Raw genomic sequence first — 20,604 nt, 5'->3', positions numbered from 1 at the left:
CATCGTATTCAAGGCTGGTTTACAAGACAGCCATGTTCATAGCAGGTTTTTTCCTCCCGCGAAACAAGAATGATTCATTTCAACTACAGAGAAGCATTTATTTTCTAATGTAAGTGCTTGAATTAGTGAATTCATGGAAGCATTCTGAACATTTTAAGTACATTATATTATATAATTTTCCTATTGAACAAAGTGGGAAAGAAAGCGGGAAAGAAAGCTATCTTTTTCAGTCTTCAAAGGCCTAATTTATTGGATGTTTCAAAATTGTTTTCACTGTTTGCAATATGGTATCTCACATTAACATTTCATACTACCAGATGTTTCATTATTCCTGTTTTAGCACATCATATTTGACCCATAGCAGCTTTGAATGCAAATAACAAACAAGCTGATGCACAATGCTTGACTGTTAGACTGAAGTAATATGGCAAGGCTGAACTGGGTTTCATTTTCCCTTTGAATATTATTAATTGCAATGTGTTGACTGTTAATTTAATTAAATGTTTTGTTTTAATATAAGACCATTCTTCAGTTCACTGACTCATCGTTACATTTAATTAATTGCAAACCTCAAGATTTGATTACTCATAGTTCTCCTTTAGTTAATTTACTTGTTCACAGTTTTGACAGAAAAGCTTTCAAACTAATATGAAGGAGGAGCACAGTCTAACTAATTAGGGAGCTGAAAAGTAAACCCAAAACCTTGTGGCCAGAACATAAGATTAGCAGATACCCAAGGGCTGTATTAAAATGCTTAGAATCCTTGGGTTTGCCATCAAGATCCAATTTCCAATAGCCAGACATCAGTTAAACATGAAGGACTCGCTTAAAAGAAAGATTCCGAGGTACATCAGTGCAGGAGTGTGACTGAGTTTCAGTTGCATGTCCTTGAAGGGTTATTTCAGGGCTAAATCTGTATGTTGTACTGCAGAGTTATGCAGACTTGTCAAAAGGAGAGTACACAGTGTCCTGACAAAACTGAAATTTCAGAATGAAGATTACTAATGGCAGTTGGCTGTTTTGCCATATGCACAATGCAGGTGTGTCTGAGCACACACCATCACAATCTGTTATGCACTTGCAATCAAGATTCATATCTAGGGAGCTGCCCCTGAGCACAGCTCTGAGGTGCCTGTGTGGTGGTGCTGCAGGTCCCACAAGGAGCCGCTGTCCCTCACCAGGGCAGGGTTTGGGGAGCAAAGTGCTGCAGCTGTGCTGAGATTCGGGCTTTTCTTTGTTGTTAGCATTGCAGAATGCATCTATTTGGCAGTAAGTGGCACACAATTTATTTCCTGGATGCTTCGTGACTGATCACAACAGGGAGAAGATTTCTAAAGAGAAATTTCAAGTGTAAAAGGGGAGAAAAAAGCTGAAAACTTTGAAGTGTGTAAACCAGCATGTCAGCTTTCCCTGTGATCCTTATTATTTGTTAAAAGTATAGAGATGTCCACATTGCAGCGGTTTCCAAGTCCATTTTTTCAGTGTGAGGCACTCTAAGTGTAGTTCTGCTGCTGCTAATTATGCATCCAGCAGGATGGAAATGATTCTTGCAGCTCTTTGTAGATCTTCAGATAAGCCTGTTGAAGAATAACCTTCCTTGCCACAGTGAACTGCAGCTAAGTCAGTTGCAGAAAGAATTTTTATCAATAGTTATATTAAATTGAAGTTTCAGTAACCTTCGCCTTGGCAGTTGTCTTAATTGGAGATGATGACAATGTTTGATTTGCTGCATGTTTGCTTCCATCCTTTCAGTCAGTACCATGCCGTTGCTACTGAAGCCATCTACTTTAGCCTCAGCTGTATTAGCTTTCAGAGCTGTTGAAGGATTAGACAGTGTTTTTTAAGTACTTCATGTAGTACAGTGCTGGAGCTTTTACTGTAGCACAGTTAGAGCAGGGAGTAGTGGAGGCAGAAGAGCAGTATAAAAGAGCTTAGAAAGAGTACTGGCCATATCTGCTGTAACTGTGCCTGACCACTCAGCATCCTCAGGCTGTCATGCTGTATACATTAGGACTGTGCTGTACTCTTTAAACTTTTAATGCTGAAGTAGAGCGACTTTGGTGTGGCAGATGGCACAGCATAGATTTCTGGTACATCATTGTTTTTTGGCTTTTGTCCTCATGGCAGCTGTGTCTGGTTAGGGAGCTCACAAATGCCTGACAATAATTACTTTTAATTTCTGCAGGTGGCATTGTGGTGATTTTGGGACTGTTTATGCCTTTCTGTTTCTTCCTCAGTACCCCTTCTGTCTTTATTATGCTTCTGCTCAGAAGTATTTTTTATACAGGCCCCGGCCAACTTCTCATCTTAACTTTTTCATTGAAAATTTCATTAGTGGCCTAAATTCACTTTCTGTTGCCTGTTTCTGTGCTCTTGAATAGTTTATTTATTCATTTGTATATTTAAATAAAGTTTTGTAACCTGGAGTTTCAGGGACTGCATAAATATACTGAGTGAAAATATTTACTGGGCTACTTGTTTATCCATATGTGTTTGGGTACTCATAAGTGATAAAATATTGCATCAAAAAAACATGCGTTTAGTTCATTTTGGTAACCTTTAAAGGAAATGTGGGTTCCTTGCAATTGGGTTATCAAGCCAAAAGAGAGTGAGTACTGTTCTGATCGTGACTGGGTGATGGCTGGTACCTCAGTGCTTGGGACTGTTTGGGATGTGGAGCAAAAGTGCAAGTAGGAGCACAAATCATGCAGGTATCTGAGAAGCAGCAAATTCCTCAGAAGATTTGTGATGATGAGCTTGAACTTCCTGAAGACAATGGGAAGTCGCTCATAGAACCATCCCGTTGCCTTTCACTTGGACAAGGTGGAAAAGTTTATAGACTTTCATCTTCTGAAAGTGCACGGACAGTTTCATCATTTAAGATGTATTATTTCTTTGATGGATTAAATGTGAGTGATGTCTGCCGGAGAATTTTAAAAGCAGAAGTTTAAACATCAGGGTTTGATTTTAACCTGATAAAAACCCTGTACCATTTGCAAAAAGGACTTCAAAGGGTGTTTGAAAAATTCTATTTTAAAATAAAAAATGAGCACTGTTATGGTATAGTGATCTTTTGCATGAAGTAAAAGCTGAAATGACCGGAGGGGGGAAAAAGAAAAAGGGTGATGTTGTTTTCTGAACTCTACTTTTGTGTATTCATAGTTTGTGTATATTAAAAAATAAGATCAATATGGTTTTTCATGTAGCAGTGATAGAACAGTGCCCAGTTAGTGTAGGTGATGCTCATTAGATTTTGTGTCAGTGCTTCTGGATTATAGGACTGTGCAAATGTAGGTTGTTTTGGTGAGTACTGAGGGGCTTTTAGGTAGCGTGGGAGTAGCAGAACAGAACTGGTTGACTTCTTATTTCCGTCTCATAACCTATCATCTCCAACTTACTGCTTTTCATCAGGGATATCTTCACTTTAGTTAATAGGATTGCTGTAACCATGTGTGATGGTAATACATACACCTCCCCCACGCATTTGGAGTCCATTGATTGCTTGCTTACTTAACTCATATTAAAATAATGAGAACCTTTGTGAAGCCTGTTGGAGGAGCAGCACAGCTAATCTAAATGTCAAATTCATTGTAGCTTTTAAAAGAAAATATTTTCATTTATGGATGTGCAGCATTACGGGATATGAAAATTATTAGTTCACTTTAATCAGTGTCTAATGTCTCAGTAAGCAGTACTTCTCATGAAGAGCAGATTATTTAATTCTGCTCTGAATTATCATGCGCCACCAACCAAAAAAAAAAGTTGTTTTTGGTGAATGCAAGCCAGTGTTTTTGTGGAACTAAATTACAAGATAGCTGATGTGAAGCATTCAATGTGCTTTGTAGGAGATGACAAAAGCAGCTCAGAATTTACTGACAGGAAGACACTAAAACTGGTCTCACCCATAAGTGAATGAATCAACCATTATACCTGCAGGGATCTTTTTTGGTTGCTCGTCCTTATCTCCCCCTATTTCTTGCGTGATAGGAGAGATTTTCAGTTATATCTTAGCCAGGGTAGAATTAATTTCATGCTGTCCAGAAGAACATTTTATCTCATACTAGAAAAGTCAAAATTACAAATTACACTTGAAAAGTCAAAATTACACTTGAAAAGTGTACAGTCATGAAAAAACATATAGGGAAACTTTTAGCTTTTTTTTTCTTTTTTTATAAGAAAAAAACGTAATGATGATGGTAGCTGGTAACCTGACCCTACTCCTTCACTCTTACTATTTTAAATTAATTCCATTTCAGTCACTTGAGAATCTCCTACCACTGCTCCTATTTATTCTGTAAGTTTGTAATGGTTCTAATATCTCATTAAAGTGAGATTGAATTTGCAGTTATATTGTACTTTTCTCGCATTTCCAGTGTAGTATTTTCCGGTAGTAATAATAATCGAATAAAAAGACTTCAGAAAAATAATATTTGATATATATCATAATAGTATCACATTTATTTTTTCCACTTTAGTTGGCTTCCGTCTGTTGAAATTAAGGAACACCGTATTTTATTACCGTACTTGGAAATTGTGTAGCAGCTAAGTCAAACAGAAAGAGATCAAAGTGGCAAAGTGATCAAAGGGACAGGAAAGGATATTTAAAAGTATAATGAAAAGGAGTTACATGAAATAAACAATTTCTTACGCTGTACGTGTGCAAAAGGAACAAGAAACACAAACACTAGGAAATATATTCTTAGAATGCAGTACCAGAGTAACACAGAGGACCTGAGGATAATGTGCAGAATGACAGTAGGAATGGGTTAAGAATCTGTACTGAACTTATGTGACTTAGTTATTTTCACAGGAAGGAATTGTCCTTCATATTTTTTGGTCGTGTATTGTACCATATGATACTGCATTTTATTCATTTCTATTCTTTCCAGGTTTGACAGCAGCAGCCATGGCAGAGGCTATGAAGTTACAGAAGATGAAACTTATGGCAATGAATAGCCTCCATGGAAGTGGAAGTCAAAATGGAACAGAATCAGAAAATGAAGAACTTAATTCTAATGCAGGTAAGCAATGCTGTGCCCATGAGCTCTGAGGGAAAACCTGCTTTAAGCACTGGGAACAAAGTCAAAATCTATCTCAAATTCTCGTATTCTTTTATTTTGTAAGCCTTCCTCTGCTTTTATTAAATGTTAAGTATTAAATAAAAATCACTGTACATGTTCCTCCAGTTTTCCTCCTAACAGCCATCTTCAGCAAAAGTATTGGTGAAGGATTGCTATGTAAAACTTCTCTAAAAATGTCTGAAGTAACAAAATATTTCTCTCTGGCACTAATATAGAGCTTTTCTGTAAACTGTGGAAAGTGTCCAAAGCATCAAGTTGTTGGAGCTCATTATGAGTCACCACAGTTCACTGGAGAAAGGTGAAGTAGGGAATGCTAAATTACCAGCTGTTTGGCTTCTTTGTGTTTTGTTCTTCCTTTGAATGGATGTTTGCAAACCACTGTTATGAAGGAGTCATGATAAACTTTTGTTACGGCCTACCTGATTGGAATAACGTTGAGAAGAAGGTGCCGATGCTAAACACACATTCATCTATGCTATTAACCATTAGTGTGGACTTGAACTGTGTTCTCTTAATCCCAGCTCCAGGAGAGTAAGGTTTAAAGCTTAAGAAAGAAATCAATCCTCTAACTAGAGTATCATCTTTATTTACTCTTATTTCCTTTCCAGGTGAATAGATTTTACTCAAAACAGTGTAGAGTACTTAGAATAAGGCAAACCCATTTTATATCAGGAAGCTGCTGTATATTTATTACAATAAAGGCAGGTTCACTTGGACTCAGTTTTTTTAACACAGACAATCCTAGCATACACTCTTAACATTTTGGAAGCTTGCACATCCTCTATTTTCATTATCAGTTCACTCACAAAAGAGGCATTTTCTGTTTTCTCATTGCTTTCAGATCTCCATTGCCATTCACACATATCTGACATCACATGTGTGTCTCTAAAGGCGAAGCCACTCTAACAGTTTGCTTGCTTGGATGGTGTATAGTGTATATGCATTGTGCTATCAAAATGGTAATTTATTAGACCAATAAAGCAGCAGCTGGGAGGTCTTAGACTCATTTTCTAAAGGAATAACTTTGAATTCATGACAAATTATGCACAAAGCAGTCTTTCCAAAAGTGATATTGCCTTTTGCTAATTTTGTGTACTCATCTGTATTGAAGAAATCTGGCTTCCAATTCATGCATTAAACCCTTCCCCAGCTTTCTGTTGTGTAGAACACATATTTCTTATTCACCTCTCAGACCCTAATCAATTAGTGCATATTGAATTAAAAAAATAAAAAACAACATCACTGAAAAAGCATATTTAGTTTGTGTTCTTTGTAGTCTCTATGTAGTTCAGAGTGAATTACACAATTTTGCTGAATGCTAATGTGACACAAGATAGAATTCTTACAGAAGAGCAAGGAAGCTTCAGACTGAAAAGATGTGGGGCTACTATTAAGGTTTTAAAAAGCTGTAGTAGCAAAGCGTGCTAATTTGAACGTTCATGGTTTGTTGTGTTTTATGTTATGGCAAAATTTGTGTTTCTATGTGGAGAATCTGCAATACAGTAACAATATTATTCTAGGTACCTCATTGACAAGTTTTATGGGGAATATCATACCAGCTTTTCTAAAATACATCAAGAGCATGCATATTAAAATGAAGTTCCCCGCAGTTTAGCAATTCAGTGAGTTACAGAACTGGCTCAATAGTAATTTAAGTATTTGGAAAAATTCCCACTGACTTTAGCTGAAGTTACAGTGGGGCCCAAGGATGAAGATGTGATATCAGTTACATAAAGATCTTTCCTCAGTTCTTTACCTTTTTCATTGTCACATGCAGTAGAATTACTAAGAACGTGTTTTGTGAATTGAGTGTCAACATTGCTTGCAGATGGAGAAATAAGACCTTAACGAAAAGGACTACTAATACATTAATAATCATACTTTTCCCTTTGTTGGTATCTACAATGCTAGCCAGAAGTAGGATTGTTTGTAATGCACTGTTCCTCCCTTTCTTTGGAGGGTCGTTTTTTAAATTATAAAAAATCATTTCCATTAAGCAAATACAGCAGAATTTGTAAAACAAACAAACAAAAAAACCCCAAACCCAAACACAATTAATATACAATAATTTTATTAATTAAAATATTAATTAAAACCCTCTCATTTCAGCTGAGGAATTATTAAATATTTGCTATAGAAAAGTCTTTGGGAAGGGATAGGGCCTAAGGAGAATCACCATTTTGTTTACAAGTTGGTGCACACTTTCAAACGTTGATTTCTTGTGAAGGGAACGCTGTAATTCTGCATGCAGGAAAGCTTTCCCAAATGTTGCTTTTGCTCTAGACAGTTACAGTTTAAATGGCCATCAAAAGCAAAATGGGGATGCAAAATGAGAAACAAAATTGAATTTTGAAATTTTTTTTTACTAAGAAGAGGGAAAAAGAAACAGAGCAAAGGAGTCAGAAGCCTCATAAGTGAGTAAAACATTTTATTTTAGGAGAGAGACCTACAGATTCTTTGATTTGAGGTTGTGTTTAATAGCTTTTGTAATGGCTGCAACATGACTCTGCATCTAGATTTCAGCATGAATAACAACCTGTTCGTGTTTCATTTAGCTCCAAATGAGAAATTCTGTCTTTTATTGTTTTAGGAAATTAGTCTGTGTACTATTGCTCCTGGAACTTTATAATTAATCACTAAAGGTTATGGCTGTTGAGAGTTTGTGGGAAATAGATGTCTGAATGATTATAATTGTAGCTGTCAAATCAAAAATATAGTTGTACAGAGCAGAGGACCTTTTGTTTGCTTTGATTTTTTTATTTTCCTTTTTACTGTAACACAGACTTGGAGAGTTGCAAGTTTACTTTAGAAAAACAACTATAAAGATTTTTTTTTTATTACCTCAGAGTTGCATGTTGACTTCCTTCAGAGAGTATAAGATTTAAAACCACTAAGTATTTCACTTCAGAATGTGCGCCTGCCTCTTCTTTCCGTAGCCTCACACATGAGTGGAGTAGTGTCTTTTGTTGGTGTTTTGGATAAAAAATGTCATATGCCCTGAAACTTTACTGACTGACTTTTTCAGAAGTGAGCCATTATATGCAGGTCATTAGTATAATAAAAAAGTGATGAGAACTTTTGTCATATCCATTTCAGTCCCCATCTGTATCTGTTGAAGGCAGAATGAAATCATTTTGGATGAGTTTCTTTAATAATGCCCAGAATGTCACTTAGGCAGTTTCACTGTCAGCGTATGCGCAGATGCTGATGCAAACTTTGAAGATTTTCCATATATAAAGTCAGAATTCATGCCATCAGTTTACAATCTGAACTCTAACTCAGGGTATCAGGCTGTAATCCTTCAGCTGTTGCAGTGTCCTTGCGTAGACTGCAGGCGTGGAACTGAATATTAGAAGAGTGCCTATGCAAGTGTGCAGTAAATGTGCTGCTTTCTGGCTTTTAGTTAAGCTGAGATGTTTTTGCCATCAGGTCCTACCTCCTTCCTGCTATTGCAGTAATCTTAGTCATGGTGGAGGCTGGTAGTGCTAATAGCTGTTAAAAAAACTCAACAAATTGCTGCAAGAGACAAAGCTGAAGCTGTGGGCAAAAATGTACCTTGAGAATAATAAATTGTACATTTGTTTTTGTTTGAACTAATCCATTAGTTCACAGGATTGTGAAGAATGTAGTTAAACATTTGAACATGAGCATCCTCCTTCTCTCTGTAGAAGAGAGAGAGTTTTTGCACCTTCCTACTCATCATATGAAGTGTTGAAACAAGCTCTTCAGACAGCTGAAAAATCTCATGTATTCCAGCACTGTATGTTCTCTGGTGTCCCCCTGGTCTGTACTCTTCATTCTTTGGGGCTTTGTGTCTATCTCCATCTCCTCATCGAATCTGTGAAAGAAGGTTGAATTGAGAGAGCCCTGTAGTTCATTGAAGACCCCAGAGATGAGCTGTGCTGCTGGTGGGCATGCCTGGAGATTGCTACGAGTCCTTGGGGTTGCTGCAGCTGCAGCAGGTCATTGATCCATGTGCCAGTTGTTGGGCCTTCCATATTGCTCCCAGGAACATGAGTAGGGATGAGAGTTTGAACGTGGCAGCTGAAGCAAGGTATGCTGCATGTGTCTGCAGATTGATCCAAGCCCAGCCACGTTGCTGGGTTTGTTGCTCTGTAGAAATAAAATGAACAAACCCCTCCAGTTGCACAGAAGTGTTGATTAAGATCATCTGTTTTGCCATTGTGCAGTGCTAATATTGGGTGAATCGACTTCTGGAAAAGAGCATATGATTATCAGGGGAAATTTGAAATTTATTTGAAATCATAGTTTTGTAATTTTTTTTTTTTTTAAATTATTATTATTTTTGTAGTGTGGTTCCAGGTAAATGATGAGAGTATGTGGTAGGAAAGGAGCGTGGTAGACTGCAAAGAAGGGAATTGGTGGAATTACCTTCAAGAATGCTGTGTTACACAGCAAGAAAGATCAGTGTGTGGTAATCTGTGACAGTACCTGTTTGTACAGAAGCTCAGTGCAGAGAATAAAGCAGTTATTTCCTTCTGTTGGCTTTTGGAGTTAACATGCATGATTTAATAAATGTGTTTTGCTTTCCCAAGAGAGATATCAAACGGTACTAAGTGTTTCAGTGGTATTTCCTTAGGAAGTCAAAATGTTATTCTGTGTGTAGAGTCTTGTTGCTTAATTTTCAGACAAGGAGCTAAGTTAGGCAGGAAAGAAAGGAAAAACACCCTGGCTTTTGGCATACGAGGATCAGAGAGAAAAACTCTTTGTAGGAGAAAAAAAAAAAGAGAAGTGTTATCTTTTTATCCTTTTTCCCTTTCAGTACCTGCCATGCAGTTTTCTCATAAATGCAAACATCCTTCACAATCTGTTTAAAAAACCACAAATACATCACTCAGAGGAATATTTAAGGAACCATCAGGAGGGAAAAAACTCATTGGTTTAATGGAATGCTGTCAAGGAAAATCAGCATCACAAACGACACAGGGGCAGAATTGATACTTTTGCACTGACATGTTAAAAGAAAATCCCATGCATTATTTAGAAAACCCAGAAATCTGTCAGCTGTATGATTGCCGAGTTAGCAGAAGCAGGAGGATGCTGCTCAAGTTGAAAAGAAACGCGTAGGCACAGATCCATATTGTAACCTTTCATGTTCTCCACCCACCATGAATACCCAGCTATTACACGGTCAGCATTTTTTTTTTAGTTTTTCTCTTTTAAAATGTTCGAGTGCTTGAAAAGTCAAAAGAGGTGGGTCTTTTATTCTAAAAAGCAGCATGCCGAGGCTGTTATTTTATTGTAAGAGTAAAAATGACGAGACCAGAGAACGGATTTTTTAATCCTAGACTGCCGTGCAGACTTCATGAAGTCATTTTCCTGTTGTTAAAGCAAGTGTTTTCTGTGTTACGTGAACAGGGAGTTATTGTTTCAAATATCATAATTTTATTTAATCAACACAAAGCATTTATGCCGTTTTGGAAAAATAACTGGTCAGAATGATTGTTGATGTTTGTAGAACCGGCTGAAAAAGCAAATCAAGCGCACATCTTGTTCTCTTTAGTTGTCCTTTTGTCAGGAGGGATGTACACAGCCCTGAAATAAGCCAAAGCTTAATGTGTTTTTGCTATGCCATCTCATCCAAAAGCTTGACTCCAGACCCACCAGTGATCTAAACCATTGCATTTCACAAATTGAGACATCAGTGCTGTTTCTTCAGTTGCATGGTTGTGGCCCCATATTAACGGGCAGTGAGGATAAGCTTTGTCTGATAGTGTTCATCCTGAGGCCAGAACACTTGAAATAGGATTCACGTATCAGAGAAGCTAAAGTGGCTTCCAGGGTGCTCTTCCACACGCTGGTTTGGAGGTGTCGTTTCTTCGAAGTTTCCTAAATGTGCTGCAGGTGGTAACTTAAGAAGTTGTAGGCTTTCTTTTTCAATGCACATGGGGTGAAGGAACTCAGATATAGCACCCAGCTTTGAAAAGCTTTACCAATTTGCTGCTTGTCAGGAGATGTCCGTGGTTGCTGACTGACACAGGGTGACTCATTCCGTGCAGGAAATCTGAGTGGAACCTTCAGAGCCAAGGGCCAGTAATTCTGAGGGAAAAGCTACAAGTGATGTTTTCTGTTTGCAGATACAGCTCCTCAGGCGTTGGCAGGGAACTGAAAAGCTGTTGGGTTGGTTTAGTCCTACCTTGTTTGTATTCTGCTCAGGTCGCTTCTGTTCCTTCCTAACAGTGACTGCTCACCTGAGTCCTCTCAGTTACCCTCCAGTCTTTGCATGTAAGGCACAAAAAAGGTTGTGCATGTGTTTAGCAAACCTGTGTGTGTAGCACAGGGTGAATATCAGTGGGTAGTTCCTGCTCTGTTATCTTTGGAGTGACTGACACCCAGCTCTCAGAAATATGAAGCGATTCTGTGTGTAGTTTTAAAAATAACAAATAAAACTTTGGATAAGTTCTTAAAATGGAATTATCTGCACTTTTGTCTGCTATTGGTGCATTATTTTACTTGAGAGGAATTTATTTTTTGGATGTTTTTAATAATTTTTTCACATGATAGAAGATATTGGTGTTTACATAAACATATAACTAAATCGATTAATGTAATCCATCTTAAAGACCAAGCAAATCTCCATATATACTTCATAGAAAAGCTCCTGTCAAATGTCAAAGCTCTGGCTTGTGTGAATGCTTTTTTGAGTGGGCAGTTCACAGGGGTATATTTTCCCACAGATTCCTTACAATTGGATGTTGGTAAATGATTATGAATGGAGAACATATATGCTTGTAAGTTTATATTTCAGCAGTTCAACATATCGCGCAATCTGTTTCCTCAGTGTATTTTGGCTGTTATCTTATTTCAAGTCTGCGAACTGCTGTTCCATTTTTTCAGAGCATAAAGTACTTTTTTTTTTTTTTCTCCCTTTCCATTAAGACATAAAATTATTTTTTTTCTGGAAGAAAAAATTAATACAGAAAATCAAGATTTGTATCTACTCAGAAAACTTCCTAATCTCCCCAAATGCCTCTGGCTGTGCACAGCATAATCATAAGCAACCTCTCTAGATTCTTGCCATATCTACTATCAGAACTAAGTGCAGGGAAAGATAAACTAATGACAAAATGCGAGTGGTATGGCCAAACTGCGCAGAATTGAGAGCTTTCACGTGTCTGTCACCTTTCAGATCCTTTACAAATTTATAGTCTGGGAGTGCAGAGGTCTAAATCTTCAAAGCTTGAAAAACAGAGGTGCAGCATGAACTAATCTTCATTTTTTCCCCTATCTTCTTACAGCAGCACTAATGGAAATGTATTTTGTTTAATGACTCTGAAATCCTGTTTGTAATTAGATGTGGGAATTGGTCTTGCTTTGTAACAGATGATACTGGAATAATAATATGAGAGATGCTATGCTGAGACCACTATCCTCCTAAATCTATATCATTTTTCATTTTATTGACAGGAAGTGTGTTCCTGGAACAAAGAGATTGATTTTAAAGAGTGCAAAACTAATTTCTAGTAAAAACTCAAATGAAAACGTTTTAGCGTTATTTTGACTGTATCCACAGAAGTACATTAACCTTTTCACTTCATGTTTAATTTTGGTAAACTGTCTTGTAATTGTTGCTTTGTCACTGATATGATCTTTGAATGAATGCACCAAAAGGTAGAGAACTTTAATTAATGGCAGGGTGCATACAATTAAAATGCATATCATATTTCAGAAGGATTATTCAAAATAATTAATTTTGTCTGTTAAAACACTTTTACAGTCACAAATGAAGTAATTATGAGTGGGCACAGAACGTGTGAGTGCAGGCTGAGCTCACACAGTCCCCTCAGAGCGTTGGTCGTCTTCACCACGTCTTGATGTCGTAAATCATTTTGGCCACTCTGGAGTCGAGACTACATTTCTCCTTGGTTATAATTCTCATATTTGTTACTAGGAGCAGGTATTTGCGGTTAAAATCGAACTGTGGAAGGAAAGCAGGTTGTTCAAGTGTCCCTTGTTATGGTGAAGTCTCACATATTCCTGTGTGAGAAAGAAGATCATCGTGGCTCTGTGCGGAGCAGTGCTTAACAGGAATGTACTGAGCTTGGGATGTTCCATGTCAGCTTATTGTGAATGATACAGATAAGATGCACTGCACTTTAAGAAGAAAAAAGCATTTCAATTTGAATGTTTTAGCACGTCCTTGCAGCTGCTGTAGGACAGGATGTTGTGAGTTCTGTCCCGCTCTTTGGACGCAGAGCTGCTGCAGGCTTAGGGTGAGGAGGCATGGCTAGGCTTGGTCTGCCTTCCTGGTCTTGGTGCTTAGTGGAAAAAGGAAGGAAAAAGAGGAGTGTGGTTCCAGATTACCTCTCTGAAATGCCATTCGCATTTTATGGTAAACCACTGTTGGTTCAAAGCATTGTTTCTATAAACTGGGACTGGAGCAGGAGCCATCAACTAGTGATCAGCTGAACTCAGGTAATTTTGGCTGCCAGAACTGCTAAAAAGCGTGCCTGCCTCTTCTCAGCTTTCCCATAGTGCTACCGAGCAATAATAGTAAAGCACCATCTGTCAGGCACATCTATTTATTTAAATTTTCTTGGGGGTGGGACATCCTTGATGTACTTTATTTAAATGAAATCCTGTCTGCCCATCATTGTGCACAGTGTAACATGCTTTTTTTGAACACTTGTTAACATGCTTAATCCGTGCAGCTTAATTTCCAGTTTTAGTACCTGAGGGTGCAAAGAATCCAGTATGGAAAGAGTTCTGGTATTTTAGGAAAAGCAACTGTTGATGGTAGCTACCCTTAGTATTAGTGAGTCAACTTCTATCTCTCACCAATTATATTTTAACAATAAAAGGTACTCCAATATTTGAGTTACTTTTTAAAGTCTGGAAAATTCTTTTTCTTATTAAGGCATGTTTAAGTCAGGATGAGAACAGGGATATTACCTTTGATGCAGGCCACATGCTGAGAGTCCCCCAAAGGAATGCATTGATGGTGGGGCAGCTGCCAACAGGGGGAGTCTCATGAATTAAAATTTCAATCAGATTTTTTTAAATCCCCTAATGTGCATTGAGACATTTGTAATGCAGTCATTTGGAATATTCTCTCAAGAGAGTAGCGTTAATCTGAAATAATAATAATGATGATGATGATGATGATAATAATAATAATAATAATAATAATAATAATAATAATAATAATAATAATAATAATAATAATAATAATAATAATAATAATAATAATAATAATATTGTGTTCTTTTTTGTGAAGGATTCAGCACTAGGTTTTTGCAGGCTGCCCTAAACTGACATTTCTACAGCTGAGATTTGATAGCAGTTTCACTTGCAACAGTTGGTGCTGTTTAAATGTCTGGCTGATTTGTGAATTTGATGAGACAGAAGTCACAGTGGTCTCAAGTAATTCTGCCTTTACTTGCACCCAACAAGTGAAAGACATTCCTTAGTTCTGGAAGCAGGACATGCATAGCTCAAAGCCATGTTACTTTGTATAGAATACCTTAGCTACCTTGAATAGTTACTCAGGTTTTGCTTTCCTTTGTTAATGTTAATAAAAGTCATAAAATCAGGGTTATGCGTTTATATCTGTGATTTGAAAAATAAGCATCCGACAATTTTGCATAATAGGTGATGCTTTCTGCTCCATATTTGGTGTGGTTTTTTTGGTGTTGGTTTTTTAAAGCTGAAATCTGAAGCTGTGAGTGACAGGTTGGTAGAATTTTAGCAAGTGCAGTTGTTACCAAATTAAAAATACATACAGGTGGGTAGTCTGTGTTTTTAGCTCCTTTACCAAAAAAAGCCAAAGCAAAAATAACCCCAACCCAAAGTGCCCATACTGTCCCACTGTGTACAGGTAGCAGTAATTCATCACACTGTTCCACTTACAATTGTGGAAGACCAGCAGTGTTGTTGCTAGTCAAAGTTAAAGACTATTAGTGATTCTGCTATCTGTCATCACTTCCTGAAATTACAAAAACCCACTTTTCTGAATGTGCCCCATCCTGATGATTTTATAGCTCCTTGGTCAGTTCTGACCATGCTCCCTTGGCCTCTCTCCAAGTGATTCACATCCTGTGAGATCCCAGAGCCAGTGCAGAGCTTTGGTCGGTTTACATAAATTTTAATAAAGATGTTGGATAGACAGATGAAGAATGCTGTGCATGTTTATGGTATAGACTGTAACATGCTAACATCTGTCCTTAAATAAACATTTCATCCAACAGAACTTGGCCATTTTATAGGTGTATGTGACTTATAATGGTCAACTGAAGGTACTTTCTGCAGGTAAATTAACATGGGTAGTTGAAACTGCATATCAACATTTCCTATTTAGATCGTGCATTTTTTTTAACTGCAAAGAGCTATCTACAATTAATGGTCTTTGTTGTATATCTTCTGTATTTACAGTATATTTGACAATAAAACCTTTTTTGACATTTAATCAGTGGCAGAGTTGTTCTGCTCTCATTATATATTCATGAGCTTCATCACCAAGACAAGACATAAATGTTCAGCTTGCCTTTAAGATCAAGCGTGCGTTGATATTTAAAACCTTGGAAACTGAAGGACTTGCTTTGTTGTGTTTGTTCTGCATCTTTACAATATGAAAATGAGATGAGATTCCTTCTTTTGAAGGAGATGAACAAACTACTGTAAGGATGGGAAGGGAGATACTCTCTGAGAGTTGTGAAGCTTCCAGCATGTCTCTGTGTGAGCTGTGTGTTCAGCTACCAGTGTAGTGGGACATGACTGGCAGCATTTTAACCCGTCCCTCTAAGGCAGATAATATGAGTTATAACAGGATTTATTTCCTTGTATTTCAGATGGAAATTTGAAAGGTAGTTGGACGAAGTGTCTGCGGAACAGACTGTTCCTATATGGACTATGTTATCTGAAAATTGGGGACTTCTACTTTTTTTCCTTGAGAAATTTTCCTCCTCATTTGCTGCCTTTATTTTATTTCAATTAATAAACTTGACAGTGTATTTCTTAGAAGTTAAATTTGACTTTATTCCATTTATTCGTAAAATTCTGCATTCAGGGAGGAAAGTCCTTTAGAGAATGCTAGAATAGCTGGCATGACTATAAACACCAAATATATTTGCATGGATACTGTTTGTTAAATAACATTTCTGTGTTAGAGATTGAACTTTAACAGTGAAGTATTAAGTATGCAGAAGGACATTTGAGAGAAATGTGAAGGCAGCAGATATTTAGGAGCCTCGCTGAATTTAAGCTCTTGGATTCTGTTTGTAGGAGAAATATTCACGCTGTTGTATTTCTAGTGTCCAATACTCATCTTCTGTCCAACTCAGTAACAACTCTTCACTCTTTGAAACTGCCTGGAATAATTACAGCTGCCCCTGTACTACATAAATGGAACATCTAAGTCATCAGATAGCACCGAATCTTCAGTTTGGATTTAAAAGAATAGATTACATGCAGTTGTGGCACAAAAATAAATGGCTGGTGCAGTTATACAATATCTCACCTTCAAAATTTAATCATCTACAAGTGCCGTTTATTTTCTGTAAGCTCATTCCTTTTTATCATCATTTATTACATTTTTTTTTTCCTTGCTGTTTGTTTATCTGTTTTGAGTGTAGATTCCAGGCGTTTATTTCCCTTCTCTCTTATTGGTATGTGGTTGGTATAAAGCTGTTTTAAATACTATTGGCATTACTTAAATAATTACTAGTTCAACATTCCATTTGAAATTGCATTCTTCACTAATCCACTTTTTAGAGATTTGTCCTGGAATGTTCATTGAAGCCAATTTCTTTGCTTTTCAAGAAAATCCTTTTCCTTGGTTTGAATTGGTAAAAAGCAAACTTCTGGGCCTCAAGATTAATGATTTTTTTAAGGGTTACTGGCAGTCACTGTATTATTTTTGCATATGCTTATACTTGCTCTCCTCCCATAAGTTTGCAGTTGAGTGTGTTCTGAATTCAGAGACTAAATCTGAAATGCTAAGTGTGTTGGTAGCAGCACACAGGGGTGTGTGGTGGGAGCACAGACTAGATGAAGAGGATGGCCTTACAGTTTCATTTTGGAAAAATCACAGCTATCTTTATCATAATGCTGTTGCTTTGGTTTTAGCAATGTTATATAATACTGCTGCAGAGTACCATTAGGAAATGGAAAAATGAGTGATCACTTAAAAGAAGGATACAAATAATTAAATAGCCTTAGCAGTCCAAAGAGCTTAGTTTTTTCCTTTGTTTTAATATGGATGTGTCCAAGGTTTAACATTGAGAAGATGTGGAGCTGAATTTGAGGTTAGCCTCATAATACGGCTATAACAACAGGCATCTGAAAAACAGTGAAGGGATTTGATAAAACCACAAAGTAGTTTCTCAGAAAGGGCTTTGCTAAACCTCTTTCAGTAGCAATGTGCAGTTCATGTGTTGTGATTTTGGGACAGCATTATGATATAAAGAGAATTGGCACCCATCTCTGATGAAGGGCTGTATGGAGGGAAAATTGACATGAATGTTTTAACATGGAAATGGGAAAACACTGTGATGAACATGGAAATTAGATTATTTCCTTTTCAGCTCTTTGTCCTATTCATGACAATGTGAAATCTTTTTATCTGTTTATTTCTGTTTTACCCCCTGCCTTTCCTTTGTTTCCTAGCTTCTTCAGTCAGAAACTGCCTTTTGCTATCATGAAAGTTATGGAAGCATTACTGCAATTGCCACGCTCCCTGTGTCCCGTAACCCACTGAAGTCAGAACAGTTTTGATGTTTGTTCTCCCTTTGCTCACACTTAAGTGTATCCCTTTCCAGATTTGTTTCCCCACTGTGTTGTTGTATCTGCCCTTTCTGAAATTGCCCTGGTCTTTTCCCTCCTGCGGATGGTAAATCTGCTGTTGCTGTGAGTGAAGGACGAGGGGCACGCCAGGATGCAAAGAAATCAGGCAGGTCTTGTATCAATCGTCTCAAGTGCAAAATAAAGCGTTGGATAGGGCATTGCTGACTACAGCAGTGCTGACACACTTCAGGAGCACCCACAGAGACACGTATTTCTGCTTTGTTTGAGAGCACTCAACCCTGTGTGATCCCAGGAGATGGAGGCTGCCAACAGTGTCGGTAAGTGTGCACAGCTGTGCTGCAGGTGGGAGAAGGCAGCAGAACTGCTGCCATCCCCTTTGCCCAGGGCACGGGCATTTGCTGCCTGCGGAAAGCCAAGGCTGTGCTCAGTGTGACTGGTGTCACGTGTGCGCCGCACACGGTCAGTCACAAGATTAAAGATTAACTTAGAATACTTTGATTAAGTGTCAAGCCAGAAGATGAGCAGCAAATAATTTTGATCATTTGCAATGTTAATGAGAGGACGGTTTCAGTAAAGGACTATAGGTGTAATTATGGAATTGGAATACTGAAGAGAAATGTAAAAAAAAAAATTGCTAATCTGCACTATATGTTAAAAACTTGGGTTATATAAAGAAACAGTTACCTCAGCCAAATTTTCAGCTTCTCTAAGACTAAATGTAGATTTAACTTAATTAAAAAATACTTATGTTCTTCTTTTCTGCTGACATGTTTGCCTCATAAGAAGTAAGCTATTTTTAGTCCTTTGTAGAAACCTAATCCAAAATGAAGAAGAACTGCAGATAAAGAACTGGAATTTTGATCGACCTTTAGGTCATAGGAAGGAGTTCAGTGTTGAGACAGAGAAAGGTTCTGCAGATGTAAAAAATGTCTCAGAGGAGACATTGTACTTTGCATAAATTCTTTGAGTTTTAAAAGGGACAAATTCAGCTGCTTTCAGCTTTGAGAATATGCCAAAGAACCGTGCAGTACAGATGAGCTGTTGACAAGAAAATTCCTGTTTCAAAATAGATCAATTAAATTGTTGTACTTTCACAATATTTCACATTTTTCTTCCAAAATTCAGCGAAGTTTCTTCTGTGTGTAGGATCTCGGCTGTGCCTTTGGGTGAAGGTCAGTTTTCAACTCACTCTAGAATATTTTTCTTTTTTGAAGAGTTGAAGCTATTTGGATGTAGGAAAAAGTGCAATTTATGTGGGGAGTCTTTCATCTAAGATCTCGTTCAGTCAGAAGCACCCATGTATGAAAGCAGAAAATTCATTTGTGGTTTGTAGTTAGGGAAACATGTCAGAAAGCCAGAACTGCCTCTGTAAATATTGGTTTTCTTTCTGAAAAACATCTTGCAACCTTACATGATTTTGTTTGTTCTTTATGAAGAATTATATTAGATTCTTTTGTGAATCACACAGTGGCAGTTCTTGTGGCAAATGTTTGTTTATATTAAACTCTGTTTGCTTATGTTTAACTATAAAAGTGCATAGTTTTAGGTGGCTGTGTATGAATGGATATCAGTATCTTTGAAAGAATTGCTAACTACAGACTACCCAGATTTGTGCCTTCAGAATTGGAGGTTGGTAATCTGGCCATGTTCATGCTTTTCAACATACCTGGGCTTGATTACTTGGTCTTATCTGAATAACATAGCCTGGAAGTAAGGCTCATACCTGGAGTTATTTATTTATTTGATTCCTATTGTGTTCATGGCTAAAAATCTAACACTTGTTTGATCTTCCGTAGAATAATGTATGTATCGTCCAATTTTCACTTGAGGCATTTGGAGCTGGGCTCTCAGCAGTCCACATTTCAGGGGAATGGTGCTTTGGAGATGTTGTTTGACCAATTAAGTGTATAGAGTGTATGTAGTGAATGAGGTGCCAAATTTCAGAATCAAAGGTGTTCTGAGCTGTGTAGTGATCACAGCGCTCGGTGGCACGGAGGAACTCTGAAGCATTCACCCTCCTGGTGGATGCTGCCGTCATGCTGTGCTGTACCACAGAGCAGCAGGAGTGCTGAGTGCTGCTCCCAGACGAAGAGCAGCGCTTTGAAGCAGGAGCTGTGCTGTTAGAAACTGCCTTCCTCTTTAAAAATCTCGACAGTGAGTATGACTTTTTTCTTAACTGAAAGCTGCCTAGAATCTCAGAAGTGAAAATCATATCTTCAAGCTTCCCAAACTAAAGAGCTCTGGGAAGAGTGTATTTGTCATTATGTTTAATTTGCACATACCTCACCAAAGAAAAGGCCAGGGGAGCTAGGCCGAGAACACAGCTGTACAGGCAGCTCAACTAATTGCCTCTCCATCCTCAACCTCATTTATCTTCATTTCTTCCCAATTATACCAAATTATCAATAGTCTCTGTTGCATCAGAGTCTTAATCCCCTTTATTCAGGCAGCATTAGATAGTGGCAGATGAATTCTTGGAGGGAGTCAGGGTAAACAGCCATGAAATGCCACCTCTGGCAGATGGCATTGCTCACAAGAAATGTGACAAAACATTTGGAATTTGTTACTAGGCATTGGTATGAGAAGGCAAGCTGTCAATATTTTTTTAAACGATAATCAAGGTGGTGCATACTTCTATCATAAGCAGAAATGAATCTTGTCCAAAACCTTGAGCTTATTTAAGTTCAGCTTGGCATTCTGTTATTACATACTGCTGCTAAAACCTCTCACTATTTCTTCTTGAGATATATTTTCCTTTTAT

At 37.6% G+C, this 20,604-nt stretch overlaps 1 protein-coding gene across 3 annotated transcripts in view; it reads left to right on the top strand.

Moving 5' to 3' along the window:
- Positions 1 to 20,604, top strand: part of DACH2 (dachshund family transcription factor 2) — a 243,522-nt gene that overhangs the window by 148,617 nt on the left and 74,301 nt on the right. For all 3 annotated transcript variants that reach the window (XM_015860389.2, XM_015860388.2, XM_015860387.2), the window contains exon 3: positions 4,890 to 5,021. In XM_015860389.2, the coding sequence (XP_015715875.1) occupies positions 4,890 to 5,021 (132 nt within the window). The remainder of the gene's footprint in view (positions 1 to 4,889; positions 5,022 to 20,604) is intronic.

Source organism: Coturnix japonica, chromosome 4 (genome assembly GCF_001577835.2).
Source record: "Coturnix japonica isolate 7356 chromosome 4, Coturnix japonica 2.1, whole genome shotgun sequence".
NCBI classification, from domain to species: domain Eukaryota; kingdom Metazoa; phylum Chordata; class Aves; order Galliformes; family Phasianidae; genus Coturnix; species Coturnix japonica.
The sequence above is the reverse complement of the archived record's forward strand: the minus strand, read 5'-3'. Positions and strand labels throughout refer to the sequence as shown.